Source organism: Dasypus novemcinctus, chromosome 25, assembly GCF_030445035.2.
Source record: "Dasypus novemcinctus isolate mDasNov1 chromosome 25, mDasNov1.1.hap2, whole genome shotgun sequence".
Lineage (NCBI taxonomy): Eukaryota > Metazoa > Chordata > Mammalia > Cingulata > Dasypodidae > Dasypus > Dasypus novemcinctus.
In genome coordinates, this window is record NC_080697.1 from 26,826,124 (window position 1) to 26,850,721 (window position 24,598).

Here is a 24,598-nt window from a genome sequence, read left to right on the forward strand (position 1 = left end):
GGGAAGGAATGCTGAGAAAGCTATCGGAAGGTTTATAAAGCAATGCACAGTTTGTTGTCAGAATGGATGGCCTGACAAATATCGGCAAATGAAAGTATCCAGAATTATAAGGAACATGTAATTTTATCCTAGGCAGACAATCTTTCTTTCATAGTTCAACTTCTTCATAATTGAAAAACAAATTAGATCATTTTATAAACTGCTTGGGAGTACCTCGGGAGTTCCACAATCACAGTCCTCTCCCATTTCTACCAACTGGTTCCCACAAATTGGGGTTGATATGATATCTGCAGGCAAGGGAGCATTAAAAAGGCAATTTGATAATTTATCTTCAAAGAACTTTTTGTAGCTGACACGGCTGCAGGAACTGAAGTCTGTGGGTATATGGAAGCTGTGAAGAAAGGAAAGTGAAAAAGGAATACAGTCATACCTAGAAAGTAGAGAGTCATATCTCACATATTTGATATGATTACACCCACAATCTATCCCCAAAAGCTGAAATCCAATCCACTGGCCAACTGCTAAATCATGAGCTCCTTTTTGTGGTTAAATTAACCCAACTGAGTGCTTACAAACACCCCAGCTCAATGAGCAAATGCGGTCATATCTCAAAAGGTAATATCTAGTCTGCTGTTTAGTTAAACAAAAATGCTTCTGCCTTATCTAGATAATCTTTTTTATAAAGACTTTTATTATTATTATTATTATTAATTTCTCCTCCCCCCCACCCCTTTGTCTGTTCTCTGTGTTTATTTGCTGCTTGTTCTTTGTCTACTTCTGTTGTGGTCAGCAGCATGGCACGGGAATCTGTGGTTTTTTTTGTTGTGTCATCTTGTTGTGTCTGCAGTGCCATTCTTGGGCAGGCTGCACTTTCTTTCACGCTGGGCGGCTCTCCTTATGGGGCGCACTCCTTGCACGTGGGGCTCCCCTACGCGGGGACACCCCTGCGTGGCACGGCACTCCTTGCGCGCATCAGCACTGCACATGGGCCAGCTCCACACGGGTCAAGGAGGCCCGGGGTTTGAACCGCGGACCTCCCATGTGGTAGACGGACGCCCTAACCACTGGGCCAAGTCCACTTCCTTCTAGATAATCTTATTCAGCCTCAGGTCATTTTGACAATGCAGTATAATCTAACTAATTTACCTGTTTAAGAATTCATTTTATTCCAGAGGAATTCCTATAGGTAGAATCTCTGTATTCCATAAATAAAGTTTAAAATTGCAGCAATATCTGAGAGACCTACATAAGATATGCAACTGGTAGGAAGCCATATCTTAATTTCATGGGGGGCATGGCAGAATAACCCTAGCTTAAGTGGGTTGTGGGAAAGAGCTAGAAAAGAGGAAATGAAAGGGATCATGAGATTTTTAAAGATACAATTCCAGGTCAATTTTGCCAAAGTAAGCCAGGAATATGTAATCTCCTTTCATGGGCCCTCTTCATCTTCCTGTGAGAGTTTTCTTCTTTAATTAGATTTTTCTCATAGTACCCTTTCCCTACCACTATCCATTCTGATTTCTTTGAAAATTTGATAAATACTAGTGTTTTTCTGAAACTGGAACTTGCATAGAAAAGATGAAAATAAAAAGACAAATTTCTTCAACACCAGAGAGACAATATGCTTCCACTGAATTTTAGTTAATGAAAAATGTTTCATGTTGATGAGGAAGACTGTTGGTTGAGCACAGGTGCACATTCTTACCTCTGTCCTGATACTGCTATTTAATCATTCAAACACTTGAACATGTTGCTGAAGATGACAGAGTGGAGCGAAAATAAACGGCCTCACCTTAGTGCTCTGTTCATCACACATATTGTAGAAGGGCACTTGCAAACATAGGAGTCGTGAAACATTCCCAAGTTATGGCCCATTTCATGGGCCATTGTCCCTGCGACTCTATACAGGTTGTCACTGTGGTCCTAAGGATGAGAATGGGGAAACAGTCTCTGGTTTGTAAACTAAGCTATCTGAGTATAAGTGTTTTGCATAATTAAATAATTTTTCTGTTGCCAAGTGGAATAGACAGAACTTCTCACTCTACCCACAATTTCTCCTCTCGCTCTCTCTTTCTCTCTCACAAACACACACACATACTCACACCCCACACAAATTGTTGGTACTGAATACCTATCACAGCCTATAAAACCTGCCCTATTATGAGGGTACGTTATCCTGATTTCTTGCTTTGAGAGATAATAGTAAACTTTCTTCAACAGAAAAAACATGAAGCCATATCCAGACTGTCCTCCCCTAAGGAACAAAATCTTTACACTTTAAGTTTTAAGCCACTGGAGCAGGAGAAGAAATCCTTGGTAACCTAGGTCTCACTGAAGACCCATTGTAGATTGAAAATAGGTTAAAACAAAACAAAACAAAACACAACTACCTTCTACTACCCCTCAGTGGAGAGGCAGGCAAGTCTTGAGCCCAGGAGTCTATATGAATACCAAGTGAGGTCTCCTTTCACTGGGGGAAGTGTAGGAAGTTCTCTCCCACAAAAGATGCGCCAAAAATAACAGAATTTGGCTGCCATGGGAAAGATGGGCAGGATCACTAAGAGAGGCTCACTCTTGAGGCTGAGGCACATAGGATCTCCCCAAGACTAAAACTGGACAAAGTGAAAAGAGAACCCCCCACACACACCATTCCCCAACAACAGAATGCAGAAAGCTGGAAAGAGCATAACTCCCAAACTTGCAATAAATAAAACAATAGACAATAGATGAATTCACTATCTTCTTGAATCCTTCATAGAACTGAAGTTGCAGGACAACAAACAACATAAAATCTAAGGAACGAGAGGATAGAGATATAAATATTTGCTTACCTGATATATACACTGATGCCAGTAAGAACTTAGCTATATTTTTTAAATGCTAAAGGTGGTCTAGCAAGAAAATGTACAAATCTGGGAACTGCAGGCAAAAGAAGTCCCTCCTACCCAGAAGTTTTTCTCCGCTGGCATTACCAAGTGAAAGTCCCCACAAAGCCTCCCTCACAGTTTAGGGCCGGGGGAGAGGAACAGCAGAGAAGAGCAGGAATCCTCCAGTATTTTTCTCCCGTCTCTCCTATGGAATAACAGCAGGAGCAAGATACACCTCAAGTGAAAAATTTATGGAGGCAGCAAAAACCTCAGTAACCTAATAAATATTTTCATACAATATGCTTAAAAATTTAATGAAAAAATCCATGATAATTAAAACATCAAAATTTTAAGGCCTTACTCACATTCTAGTTCTGGCCCTAAACTAAATCCTTAAACTGTTGGGGAAGAACTACAAATCCTGTCAACATTAGGGCACTGGCAAAAACCCGATGCAGCATGAGAAAGGAGTAGGAAAAAACAAAAATCCCCCTTCTCATGGGAAAGGGGTGGGGCCAGGCCATTAGAAGTCTCCTCCAGCTGGTAGTGAAGCAAGAACACTAAAAGCACCCCTCCAGAATCTAAGGGACACGGGCTTTTCCAAAGACTAAACTTTAATGAGAAAAGAATGCCTACCTCCTTCTCTCACCAAAGGGCTAACAAGCATTCAGTAACAAATGATGACAGCCCACTACTGGAAGAAATGGCAATTAAGCCCTTAATCTCAGCAGAGTTGCAACACCTACTCACCAGTTCATTGGACTCACCAAGGACAACTAACAAAAGGATGATGATGGACAATGTCAATCCCAGGAAGCAGAGAGTGTCTGCAACTGCAAGCAATACAGATCTATCCATCTGCCTGAAGGGAGCTAAGCCCTGTCTCAGTCGGAGGCAGGGTGGTGGGCATCACCATCCCCAAATCCTCAAGACTGAGGAATGAACAAACATTAGGGGAAAAACAACTACGGACTAAATTAGACTTATGATTATTCTAGCCATGGAAGAACTTTTATCACTGATAAAAGGCAGTGGTTATAGAGGATCTGAGGGGAGGGAAAAGGAAGAATAGGTAGAACATAGGGACATTTTTGGGACACTGGAATTGTCCTGCATGACATTGCAATGATGGATACAGGCCATTTTACATTTTGTCAAAACTTATAAAATTGTGTGGGGCAAAGTGTAAACTATAATGTAAACTATAGTCTTTGGTTAGTACAATGCTTCATTATGTGTTTATCAATTGTAACTAATATACCACACTAGCAAAAGGTGCTGTTAACATGGGAAAGTATGGACAGGGGCAGAGAGTGGGGTATATGGAAATTCCATAGACATATATATATATATATATATATATATATATATATATATATATATAGCCTATGAAGTATCCTTTTTATTTTAAATCAGCTTGAGGTATAATTTACATGCAATGAAATTCACTAATTACAAGTGTATAATTACATAAGTGTTAACACTCAGGTAGCTAATGACCACATCATAATATAGAACATTTTCATTACCCCAAAATAGTTTCCTTGTGCCCCTTAGTAGATGATCTCCTTCCCTCACCCCCAACACAAAGCAACTACTGATCTGATTTCTGTTGCTATAGCTTTGCCTTTTCTAGAATTTCATGTAAATGGAATCATTTGGCCTTTTGTGTCTGGCTTCTTTCACTTAGCACAATGCATTTGACAATCATCCACGTTGTTGCAAGTTTGCTCCTTTTTACTGCTGAGTAGTAGTCTAGCATATGGATATGCTAAAATTCGTTTATGCATTCAGCTCTCAATGGACATTTAGGTTTTTCCCATTCTTAGGCTATAATGAATAAAGCTGCTCTGAACATGTAAGTGCAAGTTTTTGTATGAATATATATTTTGCATTTCTCTGGGGTAATACCCAGGAGTGAAATGGCTGGTTCGAATGTTAAGTGTATGTTTAAAAGAAACTGCCAAAAGCTTTGCAACATGGTTGTACCATTTTGCATTTTTTGATATAACATTTATGTAATCAATCTAAAGCTTCTTTAAAAATAAAAAAAAAATTTAAAGGGAAAAAGTAAACAAGGTGTAAGTATTTAAATAAAAGCATGTCTTTAAAAAAAATAAAAACACCTCAGAAAGGTACATTGAAATGGAAGACCTAAAGCTGAGTGTGGAGCAGACTTTGAGAAACACTCTGGCAAACTAGTATGTACCCTAAGCTCAGACAATTCTAGAGTAATTTGAAGTCTCTGGTATGCTGGAGGCAACCAAAGCAACAAAAAAATCACAAGCTCAGATTAATTCCTTCTAGGTTACCTCAAACCCTCACACTAAAAGTCAAGTAGAAAGAAAGAAGTTGTTTCCATGCATAAAAATTATTTACGTTGGTATACTGTAATATATAAGATCCCTGGCTTTCAACAAAAAAATAATAATTCACACAAAAGAGCAAGGAGAAAACAATACCATTCCAACACACAAAATGAACATCAGAATGACTCATATATGACACAGGGGTTAGAAATAACAGACAGGGAGCTTAAAATAACTATGATTAAAACGTTAAATGTTCTAGCACAAAAAATTAACAACACGCAAGACCAGATGGGAAATTTCAGCAGAGAGATGGACATTGAGAAAGAATCAAATAGAAATACCAAAAGTGAAAAATCCAGTAACAAAGATGAATAACATTTTGAACAGGCTTAACAGTAGATTTGACAAAACTGAAGAAAGAATCAGTAGATTTGGTAATAGATCAAAAGAAATTACCCAAACTGAAACACAAAATGAAAAAAAAGAATGCAAAGAAAAGAAGAAAAAGAAGAGAGCATACAAGGATTATAGGACAATATGAATGACCACATATATGTGTAACTGGAATCTCAGAAAAGAGAAAATGAGAAAGAGAGAGAAATAGAAAATGGAACAGAAGAAATATTTGAAAAGTAATGACCAAAAATTTCTCAAAGTCAATCACATACAACCAGCCCAAGGCCCAAAAACCTCAAGGAATACCCAGCAGGATAAATAGTGCATGCCCCCATCGCGCAGGCATATCATGATCATAATAAAACTAAAGCAATTTAAAGACAAAGAAAATCTTGACATAGAAAAAGAGACAGTTCAAACGAGGAATAAAGGCAAGGGTCAAAACGAACCTCTCATCAGAAACTCTTCAAGCCAGAAACAATGGAGAAAAACACTGTAAAACCAGAATTATAGTTGTGTTCTTCTCCTGTGTGTCTGCTTCTCTGTGAGAGTCTGTTTATCAGTTCACCAAGGGGGCAGGGACTCAATGCTGAGTTGCACTCTAATGATGTGGTTGAATCAAAGCCCTAATCTTAATATAATTTAATCAGACCTCTCAGCTGAATCTAATATAATCAAAGGGTTATCAAGCTCAGAGGAACAGACCAATTTACAAACCTAACCTCTCTTTTTGGAATTCATAAATAATCTCAAACTGCCATATAGGTCTAGAGAAAATATCAAATATGAAGGAGAAAGTCTTTCTCAGACAAACAAAAACTAAGAGAATTCATTATGAGCAGTCTTGCATTACAAGAAGGTCTAGAAAAAATTTCTTCTTGAATAAAATTATACTTGGTAGAAACTTGGATCTACACAAAGAAATGGAGATCGCTAGGAATGCAAAAATTGAAGATAAATGTAAAACTCATTTTTTCTTATTTTAAATTATGTAAAAGATAACCGGTGATCTAAAGCAAATGTAATAATAACAATGTGTTGTGTATTTATAGCATATGTAAAATTTAAAACCATCATAAAAGTAGCACAAAGGGTGGGTGAGAGGAATTAGGGCTATGACTCTGACAAGACATATGAAGGAGAGTAATATTATTTCACAGTAAACTGACAATTGAAGATGTATGTGACAAACTCTAGGGCAACCACCAAAAAATAATAAATAAAAAGTGGTACCAATGAAAAGCTAATAGTGGTGGTAAAATGAAATTATATTTTAAAATATTCAAATAATCCAAAAGCAGAGAGTAAAAAAATAAAGCAAAGAATAGATGGAACAAAGTGAACACCACCAGCAAGATGGAATACTTGAGCCCAACAATATCAATAATTATAGTAAGTATAAATGATCTAAGCAATGAAAGAGAGAATAGTTGTCAGGTTTAAAAAGCGACTTGACATTATGATAACAAGGTCAGTTCTCCAAGAAGTTATTACACCCTACAAGTGATATAATGGAACCATATTTTTATACTCCAGACACACCAAAGAGCAGCATTCAAAAATATTCCTTGATGTATTTGCCAGAATCCAATTGTAAGAGGCAGTTTAATCATCATATCAGATAATTGAAGAGAGAATTATTACCTCCTCTCCAAGTCAAGCCAGGTTCCCTATATGTTAGACACACACCCACCTTCACACTTTTGCTCAGACATTCTCCCCATCTAATAAGCCCAGCAGTCTACATAACCCATGTCCTATCTTCAAAGGCCAGGTAAAATCTTTCTCTCCCTATCATCATCTCTACCAAATCCTCAAGCTTGTATCAAATTATTTCCTCTCCAAACTCTCTGGACAATCATAATATATTATGGTAGTGGTTAAAACACACTAGTTTAGTTTGGTCTCTAAATCTTGGGTGTTTAGAAACCTTTATATTTAGCCATGATTACAGAGGTTTCTTATTTTAAGGGAAGTAATATGATAAACTATAGAGCCAACAGTTAGTCTTCACACAAACCTGAACAATGCCAACAGAATGATAAGGAGAACACATTGTAGACATGAAAGCAAGGCCAACAGTTGTTCCAGAAAGTTCTGTTGCCCTGCAAGAAAGGAAGAAGTTGATATAACAACTTATGATTCTAACCTAAATATTATAGAGAGAATTCATCCAGAGCTCTACATTATTAGAAACTCACATTGTGAACTATCACTATTAAATTTTCCCCAGCATTTGAATTTGCATGAGGCATTTTTTCCCCCTATAGAATGGTTCTCAGATCACCAAATCCAAGTATCCAGGTATAATCACTTTAATATTTGATATATCTCATTCATGGCTATTATATTTTCATTTTGAAATGGATCCTTTATCAAGAGAAAAAAAGAGTGTGTTTTATTTGGTCCTAAAAATCTCAATCTCTCTCTCAAATATGTTATTTTGATATAAGTGCTTTCACACATGCTTTGTTTTTATATTTTTGTGATATATATTTTACATTCATTTACTTCTGTTTTCCTTTGGCACAGTTTTATCTACAGTAGGATTTGGGGGTTTGGCCCATTCTAAAAGTATTTGTGTTATTTGAAACATTTACACATTTACATTACTGAAATATTAGCCCTGCTAAAGAGAAGTCTGAATCATTCCCAATTAGTTACATAAATAATATGTTTTGTCTTATGTGATTTTACTATTCAGTTTTGTTTCATTTTGCTTTTCTTTCCATTTGTAATATTTCATGCTATTTCTCTGGCTTTTGTTCTTTTGCTTTCTGTACAAGATTCTGGTCTTTGTTTTTCTCAGGAAATTTGCAAAGTATTGAAATTTTGATTCTTTTAATGGATGCTTTCATATTTTTAAAAAATGAGCCTGTATTTTGCCACTTATCAACATCAAGGATGGAAAGTACTGAGTGTCCTATGCAAAATGAGGATGTTAGAGAACGTCCTTCCATTTTCCATACCCTCCCAAAGAGTTATCTCTTTATTTAATCTGATATTTCATATTTGTTATTTTGAAATTGTATTTTTTATTATACTTCATATTTTGAAGACATGATATTTCTGTTCTTTTTTGAAACTATATTATAAACTTATACTTAATTCTACATCTGTGGGATTTCAGTTCTCACCACTAGCTCATTTATAGAAAATAAAATTTTTACCTAATCTGGAGTTATCTATTTTGGTTCCTCTTTTTAGTGGGTAGAGTATGTTCATAGTCTAGGATCCTAACCTGGTTATGCCCAGGTATAAGTATCTTTCATTAACTTTTCTAATAAATGGTAAGACTCTTAATTTACAAATAGAAGAACAAAAATTTCCTTCCATCTTATCTGGTTAGTGCTTTCATCTTGTTTTTATTCTGGTATCCTCAAGAAATAAACCCTTGGTATTGGACTGCCATTTTTCACCTATAGATCTGCCATCTTGTCTATGCTTTTTCTTTTCCTACCCTTCTCCTCTATAATATGTGAGTACATGGACCTTTGCAATTTAAGAATTAGCCTCTGCGGACTGTGTGATAGTAGTTCAAGTTCCTTACTACCTACTAGCTATGAGACCTCGAAAAATCACTAAACCTCTCCAAAAAGAATGAGCTCTGTCATCTGGTGTGCCCTTGAGTCAAGAACTCAACCTTCCAAATTAATGAATATGGCAGATACTCTCCAAAGATGACTCTCCAATGAGCCAGTCTTGCAGCATTCACATCCTTGTATAGTGCCTTCCCCTTGAATCCAGGTTGGCCCTATGACTTGATCTTGACCACAAGACTGCACCTGTAGTAACACTATATGACTTTTGAGGTTAGGTTTAAAGCTTTACCCTGGGCTTCTTGGAATACTCATTCTGGGGGAGTTAGCTACCATGTAAGAAGTCCAACTATCCTGAGACTGCTATGTTGGAGGAAATTCAAGTTAGCCACGTGTAGAGAGAGATGACAAAACAGCCCTAGCTATTCTTGCCACCATAGCCCAGTCACCAAACCTGTAAGTAAAGAAGCCCTTTTATGTTTTAAGCTGAATTGTTGTGTAGCAATAGATAACTGCCATAGAAATATTAATTAATTCTGATAGGACTTAGTCCAATATTTCCTATAACCCCTACTGTTTTCTTAGGAAGAGTTCTTAGGTACTCTCCAATGACTTCCTACATCCCTCTGATTCCAACTGCAAACTATGCTGCAGGCTTTTATTGATTTTTTGAGGCACAATACTCTTGTGTAATTTATAGTCATTAAATTTATTGCCCCTGAATTTTTTAATTGATCATTTCAGCAGGATGGTACAGGTAACAGATTAAAAGATAATACTCGATTTTCTTCTATCCTGAAAGTTTCTCCTTACTGGAGGTTAACACCTAAAAATTCTTTTTAAACATTGACTACACATCCCCCTTCCCATTATCTAAACCTGTCCTTCCTTTCTGCATACACAATAAAACAAACTTTTTATGAATCATTGCTGTTATTGGTTTATCTATTTAAAAAATGAAATTCCTTGGATTAAAAGTAAAGACATATTTAAAGATCTAAATAAGTGCTTTTTAACATTTTAATGTTGTGTGTATAAAACCAACTATGAAGTACATTCTTGTCACCTCTACCTTCAGCTACCACTTGCTTTGCCAAGGCTTTGAAGTTTCTGTGCTGAATACCTTAGTAGTGTACAAAGGAGAAAATCTAATACATACGTGATTAACTGAGCAATATCATGACGTTTCCTTCTTGGGAGGGTATTTCCCCTCCATTTAGAAAAATTTTCCAAGGTGAAGCTTGCATTTGGGGTTATCTCTATTTTATCCTTGTCCATCCAAATTTCCATACCAACCAAGGCCACGTGAGTATTGAGCTTTTTATAAAGCTGCCAAAGAGAATAAATGGCAAAACAACGATTTATAATAGTGATATTGTCTTTTAATATTTCCAATGTACTTTACATTTCCCAAGTTATAATAGCAGTATAAAAACCTTTCCAAGAAAAGTTGAGTCAGAAGTTACCATCTCTTTCTAAGGCAGGACAGATGCCCTTAAATGCTTCATGACTCCTTTTCTTTTAAAGTCAAAGGCCCCATAGAAACAAACTTTTTCTGCTTTGAAACTCAAGAAATTATAACTTTGTGTTACTAGTTCATTATTGTCTTCATTTTAAGTATATTGACTCACATGCTTCTCGAAGCCTGTGTTCTCTGAGTATTCTCAAAGTCAGTGATGATTTGGGTATTAAAGAAGGACCATACTACATGGAAAAGTACTGCGTCTGTGAATCACAATGCAGTAAGTGCTCTTCTAATTCTTAAACCAGGACTAAAACAGATGAACTACAATGCATGTGAACAAAACCTTAGATATCAGGAGTTAAGTTTACGAGATTAAAGTTGAATTGGCTAGCAGCATTTATAAACCTGTGCATTGACAGGCTTTTTCATGGGGTAACTTACTGCTGAGAAAACTGAAGACAATTAAAACATTGAGAATTGTAATGATCACAAAAGAGAAATACAAATCCAATCAGATTATAATCCTTTCTTTGACTATTTCCTCAACTTCCTTGTTACTGTCTTGATTTATTTTAGATACCTGATAAAAGCATAATCCTGGTTAAAACCAACTCTCCACTACTTCTCTGCCCCCATATGACCCTTAAGATAGATGGGAAAACATTTTCTTATACCTTCTCCTCTTTCTTAGAAATTCTAAACCTTCCTTTCATGTACTCACTTAAAACAGATACCCCTTCTTCCAAATTCACTGAAATGCTCAGAAGAGAACTTCCTCAAACTCTCAACACCACATTTGCACTTACCCTACACTTGCTCAAACACTGACCTTCTCTTTAATGTCTCCTCTTCTACAATACTATCAAGAATTACGTTTCAATTCTCCCATCTTTCCTGTATTACCAATGTTTAGCCTTCCATCATATCATTCCCATTAGCATAAAAAGAAACTGTTATTTGATCCATTTTAGGGAGAAAAAAATAAAAATAAAACCTCTGTTACTACCACTTCTCCCTCTAACCCATGCCCCATTTCTCTGCTCCCCTTTAAACAAAATTCTTGAATGTTCTTTAATCGTGCTTTTGCTCTTATATCTCATAGCAACTAGGTTTGTTTACATAAGCAGTGTATCCAATGACCAATCCTCAGCCCTCAGAAGCACTTGACATCATTGGTTATCCCCAATAATTGATACATTTTCAAAACAACACTGTCTCCTGCTTTTCCTCCCACGTGACTGCCTATTCATTCTTGGTCTCTTTGGCAGTTTCTCCCCTACTCAGACCTCTAATCAAAGATGTTTTCCAGAGCTCAACCCTTGGGTCTCTTTTCTACTGATCTATACCCACTCCCCTGATGATCTTATACCAGGGGTCTGCAAACATTTTCTGTTAAGGGTCAGATAATAAATATTTTAGGCTTTGTGGGCCAGACCATCTCCGTGGCAACTACTCACCCCTGCCATTGTAATGGGAAAACAACCAGAGATAATATGTAGACAAATGAGCATGGTTATGTTCCAATAAAACTTTTTTTTAATATTTATTTATTTATTTATTTATTTATTTATTTATTTATTTATTTATTTCTCTCCCCTTCCCCCCCACCCCAGTTGTCTGTTCTCTGTGTCTGTTTGCTGTGTCTTCTTTGTCTGCTTCTGTTGTTGTCAGCAGCACGGGAATCTGTGTTTCTTTTTTGTTGTGTTATCTTGTTGTGTCAGCTGTCCGTGTGTGCAGCGCCACTCCTGGGCAGGCTGCACTTTCTTTCGTGCTGGGTGGCTCTCCTTACGGGGTACATTCCTTACGTGTGGGGCTCCCCTATGCAGGGACACCCCTGTGTGGCAGGGCACTCCTTGCGCGCATCAGCACTGCGCATGGGCCAGCTCCACACGGGTCAAGGAGGCCCGGGGTTTGAACCACGGACCTTCCATGTGGTAGACGGACGCCCTAACCACTGGGCAAGTCCGCCACCCCAATAAAACTTTATTAAAACAAAAAGCAGGATTTGGCCCAGAGTCTGTAGTTTGTTGACCTCTGTCTTATGACAGCTACATTATCTGAAGACTTTGAGATTTATATCTCTACCCAAAATTCACCCTTAAACCAACTATTCAGCATCTTCCCTTCGATTTCTCTAATATAACATGCCCAAAATAGAAGCCTTGATCTTTCTCTCCAGTCATGTTCCTCTACCATTCTTCCACACTCTTGAAGTTGCTCAGGCCAGATTCTCAGTGTTGCTCCTACTCCTTCATTCTTACACTTCCTCTTCCTGCCTCCACCCATAAACCCTGTTAACCCTATCTGGAGCTCAGCTACTCTCATCAAACCCGCTATTAACACTTTTGTGCAAGTCACCATAGTTTCTTGCCCTGAATTATGGCACAGTTCTCCTAACTGGACTTCTTGCTTGCTCCTTGCTTTTCTTCAGGTTCTTTTCAGCATAATGGTTAAGGTAATATTTAGAGAACATCTTTACAAGTATTTCTTTGTGATAATCTAGTTATGTCACCCCTCTCAGCTCAGACTCTTCTTGTTTCACGGAGAATAACAAGGCCTCACACAGGCCCACAAAGGCCTTTCTGGGCCTTCACTGTGGTACCACTACCTCTCAGGTGTCATCTCCTCCCACCCTTGCCTGCTTCCCTCCATTGCAGCCACATAGGCCTCTTTGCTGCAGATCAAAGTTGACGAACAACGTACTTCGCTCAGGGCTCTTGCTCTGACTCCGTCTGTGTCCTCTTCCCTCCAGATCTGACACTTCTCTCTCTTATCACATGACAAAGCATCCAGGAGGCATTTCTTTAATCCTGCTTCACTTTTCCCTATAGCATTTATCACCATCTTATATGATATATATTTTATTTTCTATATTTTCAGTTTGTTTCCCTGGATAAGAAGGTAAACTCCTTGAAGGAAGGGATATTTGTCTGTTTTGGTCCCCACTTTATCCCATAACCCAGGAAAGTATCCAGCACAAAGTAAGGGCTCAATAAATATGAGCAGTTCTTGGGATTTCTTTAAAGTCAGTGTGATCTTTGTGGTGAGAGGAAGAGATAAGATCTTTTTCATTGAATCCATCCTGACTTTCTTTATATCTTTAGAAAATTTATAGGATTCTAAAAAATAACTCATCCTTGCCAACTATCTATTCAACTAATAAGATACTAACAATTAAGATTTAATTATAAGGTATGTAAAAGTCCTTTAAAAAATACTTTGAAAACTAAGAGGACAAAATCATGTTGAAAGACAATCAAGGAAAGTGGATTTGGCTCAACGGATAGAGCATCTGCCTACCACATGGGAGTTCCAGGGTTCAAACCCATGGCCTCCTGACCCATTTGGTGAGCCAGCCCACATGTAGCGCTGATACACACAAGGAGTGCCATGCCACACAGGGGTGTCTCCCGCATAAGGGACCCCCATGCGCAAGGAGTGTGCCCTGTAAGGAAAGCCGCCCAGCACGAAAAAAGTGCAACCTGCCCAGGATTGGCACTGTACACACGGAGAGCTGATGCAGCAAGATGACGCAACAAAAAGAGACACAGATTCCCTGGGCCACTGACAAGAATACAAGTGGACACAGAAGAACACACAGTGAATAAACACAGAAAGCAGACAACTGGGGGGGGGGGGGTGAGGAAAGAAATAAATAAAAAATAAATCTTAAAAAAAAAGAAAGAGAATCAACAGTTTTATGACTGAAGTGGGCTTTGAAATGTAACAGATCTAAGAGGAGCCAATCAGCAGCATCAGACTTGGGGTCTTGACTTTTCCTCCCCACATTTCATGAGCATTCATAGAAAACATCCAATGACAATACCCAGCAAATTGGTTACAATTACATTTAATAAATATATCATACCATGTTGACGTAATTGGCCATCTCAAAAACTCTCTTTCTTATTTCCTCTGGATTTTTATTGTATTTTTTAAACTAAAATCAATCAAGAAAAATATGGACATTAAATAGAAATAAATTGAATTGGAAGATTTAAAAGATAACCTCAGCTTATATCTCATTAGTATTTATAATTAAGGATTCATTTAAAAAGTTAACATTTTTAAGTTATAAACAAATTGCTTCATTATTTCTTAAACTAGATCAAAGCACTTTGGGAGAAAATATAATGTATTATCACTTGAAGTACTTGTTCAGTTCAAGTCTCTAAGCAATGCCTCCAAACAAATTTTCAGTTAAATATCCTAGGTTCTACCTTGTATGGAATCAGTGCAAGGAATAGCTTACTCAAAAAATACATAAACAAAGATGAATTTAATATAATAAGAGAGAGAAAAGCTTTGGGGCTAAACTAATTAATTTACTGAGTTTTGTGAATGAGATTTTTCTTTTTGAGAGCACACATGTGGATCTCATTTTTAGAAAATCCAAAATATAAAAATGCATTCTTATAGAATAGTGAAATTACCAAAGATTTCCCTTTTTCAGAAAATTCCATTCAACAATATTTTTATATTTATAACTCCCTTGATGGCATAATATCTAATTTACAAATGAATTAACTACTTGGCAAAAGGTAAAGCAAGAGAGGACTTTTAATTGGAAGCTATATGAGAGTTCTTAAAACAATAAGGACAGCACATTATAGTACTAAAATTTAATTTATACAAATCATATCATGTCCACATTTTTGAAAAGGAAAAATCATATCAGCTTAATTACAAATGTCAAATTACATAGGTTCAAAACACTTTGTAACTGTAACTCCTATTCATGATTTTTTTAACCGATTCAAATCATTTAATACCATATATACAAATAAATTTATGTAGAGGAATATTTATATACATTTATCCAACATAATTACCTCACCATTATCCAAGACCAAATAATATTCTATGTATTTCTTATGTTCCCAATCTTTCTGGTCTTTCAATTTCTGAAACATAAGGGAGACAATTACTAAGACAATATCTTTATTGCAGGAGTCATTATTTTGCCTGAAATATGTTATTTTATAAGAGTTTAATTGATACCTGAGAGTAAAGGAATACAATTTACCATTTTAACTCCAGTTCAACAGCCAGGATTATTTATAGACTAGACTCAGAATGTCAGAGTTAGAAGAGACATCAGTAATATTTGCCTGACCACTTTATTTCACCAGAGTTTAAATGACTACACAAATAATTGGGAGGCAAGTTGGAACTAAAATAAAAATCATCTGATTTTTTTAACATGTATTTGCCTGGTCATCCTGCCAAAAACAGAGAAACTTTGACTTCAGCATTCTCCTCTTTTTATTCTCTCTCTTTCTCTAGAGATTGCTTTATTTTTATTTCACCTCTTTTGAAATATTTTATTTTGTTATCATTCACCAAAAATATATAAGCAAATATGTAACTTTTCCTTCTGATTTGTTATTTTTTTTATTGTCTTTTTTTAAAAGATACATAGATCACAAAAAATGTTACATTGATGTGGAGACAGTGGCCACGGTAGTTGGTGTGGGCAGGGAGAGGGAAGAAGAGATGTGCTAAGGGGGTATTTTAGGGACTTGGTGTTGTCCTAAATTATATTGCAGGGACAGATGCTGGGCATTATATATCCTGCCATAACCCACTGAATGGACTGGGGGAGAGTGTAAACTACAATGTAAACTATAATCCATGCCGTGCAGCAGTGCTCCAAAATGTATTCACCAAATGCAATGAATGTGCCACAGTGATGAAAGAGGTTGTTGATGTGGGAGGATTTGGGGGGTAGGGGTGGGTTATATATGATCCTCCTGTCTTTTTGAGTAGCCTTTTCCTCCTATTTTGGTGGCATGCTTTCTACAATAGTGCAATGCTTAGAGCCACTATGGGCCCTAATCTACTCCTTTGGTTTCAGGCAACCCTGAATCAGGCAGCCCATATTCCCAAGTATTCTTCTTTTGTCTTTTTTGCTCTCTAAAAAAAAGTTTTCATAGTGGATTGTCCCATCGACAGTAGCAGATACATTATCTGTATTAAATAACAAACGACCAAAGTGTATATTTTTGGTATATATGATATACAAGTGTACATGTTGCATTTTTGGCAATTCTTGCTTTTCGACAAGTGAAAAAAAGCTTCCATTAAAAAAGAACAAATTACAAAAGGCAGAATTTCAGGTCTCACCCAGGGAGATTTGTACTTACCCCCACACCCCACCCTCCCTGGGAGCAACAGTTATATTACCACTCACTATGCCCAGGCACTGCCCTGGACACTGGGGATACAGCAGTGAAACTGATGATGTGCTTAAGGTGCTCACAATAGACAAACCATTATAGATCTATCAGAGGGTTCAATGGTGTGATGTGATACTGTGTGACTGGGTAGTTATTTCAGAATAAATGGTTAAGGAATGCTTCTCTAAAGACTTGCACCAAGCAGATATATTAATGAAAATGAGAAGCCAAAAATGGGAAGACAAATAGAAAGATAATTCTAGGCAGAGGGGAAAAAATAGCAAAAAGACTCTAAAGTAAACTGATACTGGTATGTTTGAAGCATTGGCAAAAAGTTAGTGTCTGTCAGAACATAACAAAGGCAGTCAGGAGTGGCTGTGGTAAATGAGATGAGGTAAGATGTGAGTAGAGAGGGTCATTCATATAGGAATCTGTAATCCATGACCAGGTGTTTGAATTTTGTATTAAATGCATGAGAAACCAGTAGAGGGCTTTAAGCAGAAAAGTAACGTGAAGTGATTTACAACTAAAAAATTTAAAATTTAAAAAATCGCTCCATCTATCACGTGGAGCGTGAGTTCTACTGAGGAAGGAATTAGAGTGAGAAGGACAGGTAGAAGTTGTTTCATGGTTCTTGTGAGATGGATGGCGTCTTCTGGTAGTCATGCAGAGGGAGCCAAGTGAAAGATGTGGAATATGTGTGGAGACACATACTGGCAGACATCGTAGGAGGTAAGATAAAGGAAAGCAGGACCAAGGAGAATTTCTCCATTTGGGCTTGATCAAATGGTGAATGGTAGTAACATTAACTGAGATGGGGGAGAGCGAGAGAGCAGCAGACTTGGACTGGGCTTTGGAAATCAGTAGTTCTATCGTGAACAGAAGTTTGTGATTTTAAACATTCAAATGGATACATCAAGTAAATAGTTAATTGTAAGAGTTTATCCTTTAGGGGAAAGGCCAAGAATGGAGACATACATTAATTGATATTCGGTTCCTATTTAAATAAGTCCAAGGATAAGTTGCTTACCTAGGAAGAATGTGTAGGTAAAGTAATGAAAGGAATCCAGGCCTGAGCTTTGTGAGGTCCTCTAATATTCAGTGGTCAGCTTGAGGAGGATACCAACAAAAGAACTGAGAAGGAGTGTCACTAGTAAAGTATAAGGAAAGTCAAAACTATATGAAGTCATGAAAAGCAAAACTGCTTCCACATGGTCTCAGAGGAATTGAGACAGAGGAAACCAAGGCCTGTAACCAGATAAACTAAGAGGTCAGCATTCGTGGGAGCATATAAAGACAATAGCTAGAAGTGGTTCTGGGTTCTCAATTACACTGGTAGAATTTAAATCCACAGTAAATTGAAACCACCAGAAAGAACAATTCTGTCCAGTGCTTATAGATTCTGAGAAATTTTAGAGTAGATTGAATTTGAAGTGGATCCTGAAGGATATGAAATGAATAATGACAAAAGTATTTTTTTAAAATTTCTCTCCCTTTCCCCTCCCCCCCCCCAGTTGTCTGCTCTCTGTGTCCATTCACTGTGTGTTCTTCTGTGACCACTTCTATCCTTATCAGTGGCAATGGGAATCTGTGTTTCTTTTTGTTGCATCATCTTGTTGTGTCAGCTCTCAGTGTGTGCAGTGCCATTCATGGGCAGGTTGCACTTTCTTTCGTGCTGGGCGGTTTTCCTTACGAGGCGCACTCCTTGCGAGTGGGGCTGCCCTACGCGGGGGACACCCCTGCGTGGCAGAGTGCTCCGTGCATGCATCAGCACTGCACATGGGCCAGCTGCACACAGGTCAAGGAGCACCAGGGTTTGAACCGCGGACCTCCCATGTGGTAGGCAGACGCACTATCCATTGGGCCAAGTCTGCTTCCCTAAAATATTTTGAAATAGACTTAATTTTTAAAAATCATATTCATTTTCTTCTGTGACAAGAAGCAGAATTCCATACATGTAAGACTAGTCTAAGATCATATGGGCAGATATTATGTCCATTTTGCTCATTGTTATAGCCCTACGACCTATGGTAGTACTTTAAGAGAGATGTGTTGAATGAGTTCATGAAGACAGCAGGATATTTTATCTTGAAATAATAAAACAATAATCAGCTTTGTGATTTCTTCTTGCTTACAGAGGGTATTGTCAAAGTTGCCTGTTACTACAGGGCAGATTATCATACCTTAAAATTTCTCTTAACCCTTGCATCTTGATAATAATAGTTGATCCACAAGAACTTGTTAAGTGAATCATCAATGTATAACAAGGTTTTATATTAGTGTCTCTAATAACCTACTGTTTTCAACGGTGACTAAACTTTCAGTCAATTACAATTGCTAAGGCTGGAATGCAAGGCAACCAGGATAGGATTCAGAAAAACACTACAAAGAAAAATTAAAGTTATACATACGATCAGAGTGTTGGCAGGTGGGGCCACATTCTGCCAAGTTCCATGTGCCCATAACACATCATCTAGCCCACAGGTGCTGGTAGCATTCTTTTCCTCAGGGTCATGCTTAAAGAGTGCATGCTCTTGTCCATCCCGATTTGTGGGGCTTAATGGCTCAATGTAGTACCTTTGATCTCCTTGACTGAAGTAGCCCCTGAAAAATGTGAGAATTCAGACTTTTTAACAAAACACTCCTGTATTTGGGTTAATAGATTTATAGACTCCAAAAAGGGACCTTATGGAATTCTTACTCAGTAACAAAGCAGTTCAATCTCATGACAATAGAATACAGTGAAACCTTCTAGCAAAAGATACCTTTAGAGATATCTAAAAGTATTCTATAAAGAAATGGGACGTTGGGGAGAAGTGATTACTGCAATATTATACAGCTAACCCATGTCAGCATCACCACTAGAATGGAAATACCCTGATTGCCACCTGATTTTCTTCCAATTTCCATGTTATATCTGCTCTAAAGATGTACTAGAAATAATAGAGAATTTGGAGCCTTGTCTTGGGTCTTTCATTAGCTGTGGTTCAAATCCTGGATCTCACTTACTAGTTGTGACACCATGGGAAATTTACTTAAACTCATATAGCCCCAGTTTCTCCATTTATAAAATAGGAATAATACCTACCTAATAGGATGGTTGTAAGTACTGAAGGAGATAGCATATAAAGCATGTGATCAATGACTATTATCAAATTTCTACTCAATTTTCTCTGCTGAGCCCCTGAGCTAAGATTCTCTCAACCAATATTTATGAAGTACCCTTCATTCATTAGGCATTGGACTAAGGGCAGATGGTAAAGAAAGAGATGTAGTCTGTTGCCTCATTATGTTTATATTCAAATGAAGAAGTTAGATGGGTACCAAATAAGTTCAGAAACATAAAATTACAAACAGGTAATTACTACTAAGAAAAATTAGAGATCTCCAAGAACAGATAATAAGGAGAGTGGATGAAGTATACATATAATTAGAAGAGAGCCAGAGTGGATGTAGAAAAGTGACTTAGGTGATATATTGCAATGGTCTGCATAAAAGATAATGGTAGTTAGGAATAGGATATGGTAGTAGAGAAAGAATGCTGTGAACAATCTCAGAAAATATTTAGAATAAACCGTCAATAGGGCCTAATAATAAATTAAAAATGGGGAGTTGAGAGTTAAGAAGTCCAAAAGGAGCTTAGGTTACTGGATTGGGCAAGCAGTTGACTAATAATACTATTCATTGAGCTAGGAACACTGGGAAAATACTGAATTTGGGAGAAAAACCATTAGTTCCCTTTGGGACATACTGAGATTAAGATTTCTTTAATGTATTAAAGGAGATTAGATAATCAAGTCTGGGCATTAGAAGTCTGTCTTGCTATAGACAGACTCATGGGGACTCAACAACATACAGAAAGAAATGGAAGTCATAGGGATGGGTAAGACAAGCCACAGAGAGAGTTTAGAATAAGGAGAGAAAGTAGAATAGAATCCAAATTCCCTAAAGATTCTGACTCCAAGATTGGGAGTCAAAAACCTGTAATTTAAAAACAAACAAAAACAACTCTGCCAGCAATTCAGTTACAATTTACAAACCACTATCAAAAGAAGGGGTATTTCCTTAAAATTTCAAAAATTTGAGCCCTTAGGATTCATACTCAACCATAGTAAAATTAATTACATTTGAGATTCTTCAGGTTTATAAAAAAGCATACCACAATTGCAGGTAGACACAAAACACCCACGTAGACTTACCGTAGACCACTACATGTGCTCATGCTAGCATCAGAAACTTTTTCATTAATGATGTGTCCTTGGTAATAACAGTCATCCTAAAGGAAAGGAAAAGAGAGTTTTGTAAAGGAAGCTGTGGATGTCTTTTAGACCCATTTCTAAATCTGATTTTAAAATTTTGAAACAGGAGCTATAATGTTCTTAAATCATTTTCTCCTGAACAACAGTCAACTTAGAGATGTAAAAGGAAAAAAAAAAGTCTTTTTATAGTAAAATCTTTAAATTTTACCAATGATCCCCAAACAATTGGAGGGTATTGATTAAATGTTGGTGTTGCTGAACAAAGATAATAGGGCTGAATATTGTTTGGAAGAAACAAACTTACATATATACATTTAAACCCTATGACCCCAAAACATCAGACATTCATTGTTCCCCTTGCAAGACTGCTAATTAAATATTTCTAACAAATATCTATAAGCACCTTCCAGTGTTTGTATTATTCATGTTTTGCTTTTACTTTTTGATTTCTTCAAAAATTTCCACCAAAGTCACTGGATAAGCTCAATATTACCAGCTTCCATTTGGAGCAAAATGTCCATCCTAACACTTTTTCTTGCCAGTGTTCAAGAAAGGACCCCTTTCTACTTTGAGAAGAGGAGTCACTCCTTGTCAACCTTAATATCACTAATAAAGAAGATAATTCTTGAAGGGCTTCTTTGTAGAAACTGGAGCTCAGGAAAGAAGACAGTGATAAACTATCCCTCATAGTACTGCACACTGTCATGTTCTCATCTGAGCAAAGAGGAGCTCTGTAAAAAGGGTTGGGTTGGAAATTATTTAAGGAAAAAATGGAATTCTACAATTCTAACATTGAGGGAATTGTCCTCAATTTAAGAAATGACATAATCCAGTGAGGTGATTGGCATTGACTAAGAACAGTACATGTGTTTAACTCTTTACTCCTCTAACTATAAGACACTGGGGGAATATACGGAAGAAATTACCACTGCACATATGAGAGAACAGATCTTACAGTGAGGAAAGACATAATGTCCAAAAAATTTTTGTATTATTTTAATATTTTAAAAATTTCTGTATTTCATTTGTCATTTTAAAAGCTATTATTATTTCATTTTCTTATTAATTTCATTTAGCTATTTTGTTGGCTTCATTTTTGGAGAGGTTTTGGATCACAGAGGGGTCTCAACTGTGGGAGAGGAGGATCACTAGCATGAAGCATTGGTAATGAGGAGATGTATGGGGAGGGGTGCATCTGGGACATACCTCTAAGGCATATGAATATGTTTGGGTGTTCATGGGGCATTGTTTCAGTGGGTGGAGACCCACAAAATAATCAAAAGAATATTAAATTCCTATTCTGGGGAGTCTTGCTACATTGTCTAACAGAGTGGCAAGAATCACATGAGTCCAAGGGTAGTGCCTAGTGAAGGAAAACAGACCATTATGGCAGGACCTTGATATTGATGTTTGTACTTATGAACTTATTCTTGTGAAATTGAAACTTAACCCAGTATTATATATTGCCTAAGAGTTACCTCCTGAAAACCTCCTTGTTGTTCAAATGTGACCTCTCTCTAAGTCAAACTCAGCGTATAAATGTACTACCTCCCCACCCCCCATGTGGGACATAACTCCCAGGGATGAACCTCCCTAGCACTGAGGGATTATTAACAAGTGCCAACTAACAATGCATTTGGAAAAAGACCTTGACCAAAAGGGGGAATACTAAATACTAATGAGTTTCTGTGCCTAAAAGATTTCAAAAGTGATTCAGGAGGACAACCATCAAGATAGTGGTGGAGTAAGGAGCTCCTAGAGTCAGCTCCTGCTTACAAAGCAGTCAGTAAACACCCAGAGCTATCAGGAGCTAGCTGAAGCACCTGTTTGAGGCTTCAGGAGGCCAGAAGAGCATCCTGCAACATTCTTGAAGGAATGGAGGGAGGATACTGCCCATCTGCAGAGAAGACTCATAAGTAGAGCGCTCCACAACATGGAGGCCAGTGTCCATCCTCCACTGGAGGCACAAGCCACCTCAGGAGCTGTTCTGCAACTGGAGTTGAAAGCTCCACTTCTCAAAAATGGGGGAGGAAGAGATGGATGGGCACCAACTTGAGCTACTGATTAGTAAATTCAGCTGGCTAAAGTATAATCCTGAGAACAGCTAAAGTTTGAGACTGTCAAGGCCAAAAAAGGCTGGTAGCCACCATCTTAACTCTATGCCTGGCATGTAGGAAAGTGAGGTGGACTAAAAATCATAGTGCTGGCAGGGACCAGCTTCTTTCCATCTAGATCAGATTGTAGCTCTAACCTAGGCCCCAGCCCCACATCCAGCAGGGAGGAAGATGCAGGGGCTTACGCCAACCTCTCCGGGAAATTACTGGCCAAGTTGCAGAGGTCAGTGATTAACCTACTCTGGCGGTGCAAGCTGCCCCAGGAGCTACTCTGTGATTGGAATTGGAAGCTCCATTTCCCAAAAACAGGGGAGAAGGACTTGATTTGCTGCTGATTTCAGTTACTGATTGGTGGACTCAGCTGGCTAGAGTATAACCCTGGGAACAGCTGGGGTGTGAATCTGTCCAAGTTAGAAAGGGGTCAGTAGCCACCATTTTGACTCCTTCCCCAACCTGAGGGGAAGCCCAGCTGACCAAAAATCACAGTGACAGTGGGAATCGGCTTCTTTCACCCAGATCAGCCTGCAGCCCTAGACGAGGCATCAGCCCCACCTCTGGTAGGAGGGGGCTGGAGGGCCCTGCACTAGCCTATTCAGGTAACTGCAGGTACCTTTGGCTGGCACAGACTGAAAATTGGAAATCTACTGGGGCAACTGTGGTCATCTTGGACCCACACTGCACAGATTGCTGCCCACACCTGCAGCTCCATCTCTGTCCCATGCAGGGGACAAAGGGGCATGAAGCTTCATCACTCTCTAGGCACCTACAGTCTAGTACTGCACACCTTGCATTATTCCACATAGCTGTGATTCTGTCCCTACCACTGGCAAAGGAGAAAGTTGGGAGAAGCTTTATGGGTCTCTGGGGCAATGAGGGCAGCTTGAGCCTCTGCACTTTATAGCACCAACTACATCCTTGGCTCCTACTGCACAAGCAACAAGGGAGAAAAGGCAGGAAGCCCTAAACTAAAGAGAAAAACTGCACCCAGAATAAATACTCTAGTAAGCAAGATACCAAGTCACCAACAAAAAATTACAATGAACACCAAGAAACAGGAAGCTGTGGCCCAGTTAAAGGAACAAGATAAGCCTCCAGATGACATAAAAGAGTCGAGACAACTAATCATAGATGTTCAAACAAATCACCTTAATAAATTCAATGAGATAGCTAAAGAGATTAAGGTTATTAAGGAGACACTGGATGAGCACAAAGAAGAATTTGAAAGCATACATAGAAAAATAGCAGATCTTATGGGAATGAAAGGTACAATAAGTGAAATTTTAAAAATATAGGAATCATATAAGAGCAGATTTTAGGAGGCAGAAGAAGGGATTTGTGAGCTTGAAGAAATGGCCTCTGAAAGTGAACATACATAAGAACAGATGAAGAAAAGAATAAAAAAAATTGAACAAGGTCTTAGGGAACTAAATGACAGCAAAAGGCATGCAAACATATGGGTCATGGGTA

At 37.8% G+C, this 24,598-nt stretch overlaps 1 protein-coding gene across 2 annotated transcripts in view; it reads right to left on the reverse strand.

Annotated features, from left to right (window-relative positions):
• ADAM28 (ADAM metallopeptidase domain 28) overlaps positions 1-24,598 on the reverse strand; it is a 66,355-nt gene that overhangs the window by 21,521 nt on the left and 20,236 nt on the right. The window contains exons 5-12 of one of the 2 annotated variants that reach the window (XM_058287852.2): positions 20,958-21,034; positions 19,170-19,362; positions 15,412-15,483; positions 14,448-14,519; positions 10,274-10,443; positions 7,596-7,680; positions 1,793-1,923; positions 214-391 (exon numbers count right to left, since the gene is read on the reverse strand). In XM_058287852.2, coding sequence (XP_058143835.1) covers positions 214-391; positions 1,793-1,923; positions 7,596-7,680; positions 10,274-10,443; positions 14,448-14,519; positions 15,412-15,483; positions 19,170-19,362; positions 20,958-21,034 — 978 coding nt within the window. The remainder of the gene's footprint in view (positions 1-213; positions 392-1,792; positions 1,924-7,595; positions 7,681-10,273; positions 10,444-14,447; positions 14,520-15,411; positions 15,484-19,169; positions 19,363-20,957; positions 21,035-24,598) is intronic. The other variant, XM_023589109.3, reaches the window with a different exon arrangement.